At 45.1% G+C, this 6,000-nt stretch overlaps 2 protein-coding genes across 2 annotated transcripts in view; both read right to left on the reverse strand.

Annotated features, from left to right (window-relative positions):
* Positions 1-3,909, reverse strand: part of T265_10226 (hypothetical protein) — a gene marked incomplete at both ends in the record, with an annotated part of 30,235 nt that extends 26,326 nt beyond the window's left edge. The window contains 4 exons of the mRNA XM_009176535.1: positions 847-1,087; positions 1,511-1,750; positions 3,031-3,255; positions 3,679-3,909. Of these exons, the coding sequence (XP_009174799.1) occupies positions 847-1,087; positions 1,511-1,750; positions 3,031-3,255; positions 3,679-3,909 (937 nt within the window). The remainder of the gene's footprint in view (positions 1-846; positions 1,088-1,510; positions 1,751-3,030; positions 3,256-3,678) is intronic.
* Positions 3,910-5,659: 1,750 nt separating this feature from the next.
* Positions 5,660-5,947, reverse strand: T265_10227 (hypothetical protein; the record flags this gene model as incomplete). The annotated part of the gene is made up of 1 exon (XM_009176536.1): positions 5,660-5,947. One exon carries the CDS (start codon positions 5,945-5,947, stop codon positions 5,660-5,662), a length of 288 nt encoding a protein of 95 aa, XP_009174800.1.
* Positions 5,948-6,000: the final 53 nt, after the last annotated feature.

The raw sequence follows: 6,000 nt of genomic DNA on the forward strand, positions 1-6,000 counted from the left end.
GAGATCCAACCGAGTTCCATGTGTCTCACGTCAAAACCAAATTGGTATGCAGAGGCAAATAGGGCCAGGTGTCACCAGTTTGGCTGCGCGTTGATTAGTGTGCAGGAAAAAAAGCGGTGCTGAGATTGGAGATTCAAACTGAATACGTCCTGGTAGGCATTTTGGATTCATATGTGTGTCTTCGGTTTCAGTTTCATTAAGGCTGAACCAACTGGAACTATTTAAATAACGGTCCATCTTGTTCCTTTTCACCAGTACATCCTTCCCGAGAGGTGGTCATTGCATCATCCACCGTATTGATCGGTATATCCCTCTCCTGAGAAATGAGCATTTAGTTACTGATTGATTGGCAGGAATGTAACCACCCTCTTTCAAGGCGACCATCCCCATCAAATCCTGAGTTGCAACTGCCACGTAAAGTTGTCTCAACTTCGTCACCTACGGTATTCCATGTCCCAAGCTAAAGACGATGCTGGCACCATAGTAACACGTAAATATTGCACAAGCAACTGCCCGGTTGTGAAACAACGTCCGCCCCTGTGGGGAGATCCCTTTCGATCCGAGGAGTTCGACTGTGATCCTAGTCCATCTGGCTATTAACCAACCGTAAACAAATGCACTGCTAAAAAGTCTTAAAGACAGGCTGCATATCTCGATAAAAACATAAGGATCCATCCAGATGGCTACATCAGAAAATGAAGGTTGTTCGCAGACGACTCTTATTCAGCGAAGTTTGGTGCACTAGCCATCATCATTGTGTGTTCTCTCGGGACTGAAAAGGTAGTTTTCCTAGGAATTAGCAGCAAGTGGACAAGGGGTGTGTAGTAATCAACGTAATCAACTCACTGCGACTGAATATTACCACCAGAGGTGGAGGTCGGAGTTGCGAGGATGAAGCAAGAGGCGCGTCGATCGAAGAGGAACAAGCAGATGACTGACTGCTCAAATCGGAGAGTCGATCCGTCGACTTATACGACCGAGACTTCTCAGACTTTTTCGACATAACTCCCTGAACTAAACCCGACCGGATGCAGTAAAGTCGCACTCCAGAAACCACAGCTTCAGCCGCTTCGCCAAATGCATGAACCTGAAAGAAGATAACGGGATCCCGATGACTGGTACAGCAGCACTGCATGAGGATTTCTTCAGCGACATATTTGGTTTCTATTCAACCATGTGGCTAGATGCCGAGTTTTGATAAGAGAGAGACCAACCTGTCGAACCACAAACAGCGCAAGCAGCTTTAAGGCCACATTGTTAATGCTGCAAGCAACCTGCGCCTTCAAAGTGGAAGTCAACAACGAGAAATCATAGTAAACAGTTTACAAAGGTGATAAATTGTTACAAAATCTCGAATAAATGTGGGACCATCGGCTAACCGAACTGTCTCAACGGACTTATCGCACCAAATGTCACCGCCTAGTGCGTTCGAGGGTTTGCAGTTGGACTCCATTAAAGCACATCAACGAACAGATAGTCAAGTCATTAGAACTTTTCCAAAGAAACCTACCCTACATCCCATCGGCGCCAGTTCACTTTCACAGGCGACCTCCAACAGTTCGCCCAGTTCCAGTCCCATAAACTGCGGCCACGTGTAGTCCCCGTGAAGATAATAGTCCGCAAACAGCACGGGCAAGTTTAGTGTGACCAAGTCAGAGTCTATGGGGATCCAGCTGAGCGACAAACTGGCCGTGCAAATGTGCTGACCGTACAATCCGCGAGATTCGAGGAGATAGCGCATGTCTTCGGTCTGAAAGAGAAACAAAAGTTGGGTGTCAATGTGAACTGTTTTGACGAGAAATAACGTAGCTCTTCCTCATAAAGATGCATCCTAGACTAAGCAAGGACCGTTTGCTGTTTCCAAAATGGTGAGACAATCTTTGCACGTATTGAATAACAAGTGATTTCGTCACTGATGTGAGATTCTAACCTAGTTTACAGTGCGCCGTACGTAGAATGGATTTATAACTTGTTCCTCTGAAAGGAAAAGTCAAATGCATAACACCAAGAGTGGTCCAGTACTGTCGACTTCTCAATGATAACAAAACTCGTTTGCTGAAGAACAATAGTCAAGTTTGGCAGAAAACCTAAATAGGAAAGTAATATTTAAGAACGTTCCCCTACTATTTCTGTTCAGCATTAAACCGAAGCGCCCGAGAACGGTAGATCATCATCAATTCAAGCTTAGTCAAAACAATTATGCTTCTCTTCCCGGAGGTAAACTTACCAAAAAAAATACAGTGGAGTCCGAAAAGAATATGACAATACTGGTGCAATATATAAATTCTCCAGCTAAAGCCACAGCCTAAGAATGTCTGTTGGAAAAAAAAGTTAGAGAGAGATCACGGGATTATGGAAGGCCGCAGTGCGAGTCAAGGTGGGTTTGAGTTTTAACCGACTGACGGACAGAAAAGAATGGCGAGCGTGTCTGACATCTTACCTGATCCTCAGGACCCTGCGTTTTTTATCAAAGTCGGCAAGTACACCACTTGATATGCTACTGCAAGCAGAAGCATGTTCCATGGACCGGACAGTGGCGTGGACTTATTGTTCACGCAGTCCGAAGTGTCCCCCCCAGTGTGGGATGACAAACTTCAAGATGAGGTTAAGCGATACTGCAGTAGTCTGAGATTGGAAGTCTCAAATGTTAATCTTCCACCTTTGATGAAAATGAACTCAACACAAGGGAGTATACATAAGACTACCGATTGTTTACAAAGCTCTTCTGAAACGAAGACTAACTGAGATTTGTAATCTCAAGTAATTTACTCTGGGCAAACCTCATTAACAGCGACGAAAAGAAGATTGTCAAGCATGTCGCTGGATAGCTCTCCCTGAACCGATAGGGATTGTACATTCTAACACTTCACCAAGTTGAGCAACGAAAGCTCCTGGGTAAATTGAGTCTGATCTTGATCATCATTGTGTGTTCTCTCGGGACTGAAAAGGTAGTTTTCCTAGGAATTAGCAGCAAGTGGACAAGGGGTGTGTAGTAATCAACGTAATCAACTCACTGCGACTGAATATTACCACCAGAGGTGGAGGTCGGAGTTGCGAGGATGAAGCAAGAGGCGCGTCGATCGAAGAGGAACAAGCAGATGACTGACTGCTCAAATCGGAGAGTCGATCCGTCGACTTATACGACCGAGACTTCTCAGACTTTTTCGACATAACTCCCTGAACTAAACCCGACCGGATGCAGTAAAGTCGCACTCCAGAAACCACAGCTTCAGCCGCTTCGCCAAATGCATGAACCTGAAAGAAGATAACGGGATCCCGATGACTGGTACAGCAGCACTGCATGAGGATTTCTTCAGCGACATATTTGGTTTCTATTCAACCATGTGGCTAGATGCCGAGTTTTGATAAGAGAGAGACCAACCTGTCGAACCACAAACAGCGCAAGCAGCTTTAAGGCCACATTGTTAATGCTGCAAGCAACCTGCGCCTTCAAAGTGGAAGTCAACAACGAGAAATCATAGTAAACAGTTTACAAAGGTGATAAATTGTTACAAAATCTCGAATAAATGTGGGACCATCGGCTAACCGAACTGTCTCAACGGACTTATCGCACCAAATGTCACCGCCTAGTGCGTTCGAGGGTTTGCAGTTGGACTCCATTAAAGCACATCAACGAACAGATAGTCAAGTCATTAGAACTTTTCCAAAGAAACCTACCCTACATCCCATCGGCGCCAGTTCACTTTCACAGGCGACCTCCAACAGTTCGCCCAGTTCCAGTCCCATAAACTGCGGCCACGTGTAGTCCCCGTGAAGATAATAGTCCGCAAACAGCACGGGCAAGTTTAGTGTGACCAAGTCAGAGTCTATGGGGATCCAGCTGAGCGACAAACTGGCCGTGCAAATGTGCTGACCGTACAATCCGCGAGATTCGAGGAGATAGCGCATGTCTTCGGTCTGAAAGAGAAACAAAAGTTGGGTGTCAATGTGAACTGTTTTGACGAGAAATAACGTAGCTCTTCCTCATAAAGATGCATCCTAGACCAAGCAAGGACCGCTTGCTGCTTCCAAAATGGTGAGACAATCTTTGCACGTATTGAACAACAAGTGATTTCGTCACTGATGTGAGATTCTAACCTAGTTTACAGTGCGCCGTACGTAGAATGGATTTATAACTTGTTCCTCTGAAAGGAAAAGTCAAATGCATAACACCAAGAGTGGTCCAGTACTGTCGACTTCTCAATGATAACAAAACTCGTTTGCTGAAGAACAATAGTCAAGTTTGGCAGAAAACCTAAATAGGAAAGTAATATTTAAGAACGTTCCCCTACTATTTCTGTTCAGCATTAAACCGAAGCGCCCGAGAACGGTAGATCATCATCAATTCAAGCTTAGTCAAAACAATTATGCTTCTCTTCCCGGAGGTAAACTTACCAAAAAAAATACAGTGGAGTCCGAAAAGAATATGACAATACTGGTGCAATATATAAATTCTCCAGCTAAAGCCACAGCCTAAGAATGTCTGTTGGAAAAAAAAGTTAGAGAGAGATCACGGGATTATGGAAGGCCGCAGTGCGAGTCAAGGTGGGTTTGAGTTTTAACCGACTGACGGACAGAAAAGAATGGCGAGCGTGTCTGACATCTTACCTGATCCTCAGGAAAAATTTGTAACAAGCGTTCCTGCGTTTTTCGTCAAAGTCGGCAAGTACACCACTTGATATGCTACTGCAAGCAGAAGCATGTTCCATGGACCGGACAGTGGCGTGGACTTATTGTTCACGCAGTCCGAAGTGACCCCCCCCAGTGTGGGATGACAAACTTCAAGATGAGGTTAAGCGATACTGCAGTAGTCTGAGATTGGAAGTCTCAAATGTTAATCTTCCACCTTTGATGAAAATGAACTCAACACAAGGGAGTATACATAAGACTACCGATTGTTTACAAAGCTCTTCTGAAACGAAGACTAACTGAGATTTGTAATCTCAAGTAATTTACTCTGGGCAAACCTCATTAACAGCGACGAAAAGAAGATTGTCAAGCATGTCGCTGGATAGCTCTCCCTGAACCGATAGGGATTGTACATTCTAACACTTCACCAAGTTGAGCAACGAAAGCTCCTGGGTAAATTGAGTCTGATCTTGGATTCACGTTACCTTCCAGTGTGTTACGTGTACGGCCGAGTACTACGTCGTCAATATATTTGAGCTGGATGGAAATGAGGGAGAGGAAAGGAGGAAAACAAGCCTTTGAAAAGCATCCGTATGTATCGAAAGGGATGTGAAAATTGGTCCCCGTACTCGTCAACTGAGTCCATTCAGTGAAATAGTCCAAGAAACCGGACCAGATCTACCTCGCCAACAACTTGATAGGGAAGCTGCAACAACACCCTTCTGCTGACGCTGTCAAAAAACATTAGTGCAGTTCAGGAAAACCATTCCAACCGCCTTGTTTTTACAATCAGGCAAGGGAACGTCAAGCGTATCAAATAAGCGACTGAGGACTCGTGATAGCTTAGTGGTTAGGCACGAACTTACTGGCCAGACAGATCGTTGTTCGAAACCAGCATCTCGACTGCTCCTCTCTAGGCCTGGGTAATCAATCCTAGGTAGTGGAGCAGCCTTTGGCATTCTCCAACAATCAGCAGTTTTCCAAGCAGCGAGATACGGGCTGAACAAGTCAGCTACTGGTTAGATGAATGTCAGCGAAGTTTGAGCAATATGGATGAGGGAAGATCAGGACCATCCGCTTTTCCAGCTTTCCGTTCGATAAACTGCTTGCTCATAGCATCACACATAGTGTTGGCAGTATGGCTATGTTCTTCAAAAGTAGAAAAGGTGGTGTACTGGTTAACTGTGTCAGTAAATTCGCGGTTGGATTTGACCAGTTCCGTCTGGGATGCATTCTGAGGACTACTGCCAGACAGGTGCTTCCAGGTACTCCACACGCCACCGTTGTTCTTGCTGCCAGATAGCGTTTGAAGGCACATTTTCTTAAGGGGATTGATATTTTGACCAGTTTTGTCACTTCCTGGACTTGCGA

Source organism: Opisthorchis viverrini (genome assembly GCF_000715545.1).
Source record: "Opisthorchis viverrini unplaced genomic scaffold opera_v5_346, whole genome shotgun sequence".
Classification (NCBI taxonomy): Eukaryota; Metazoa; Platyhelminthes; class Trematoda; order Opisthorchiida; family Opisthorchiidae; genus Opisthorchis; species Opisthorchis viverrini.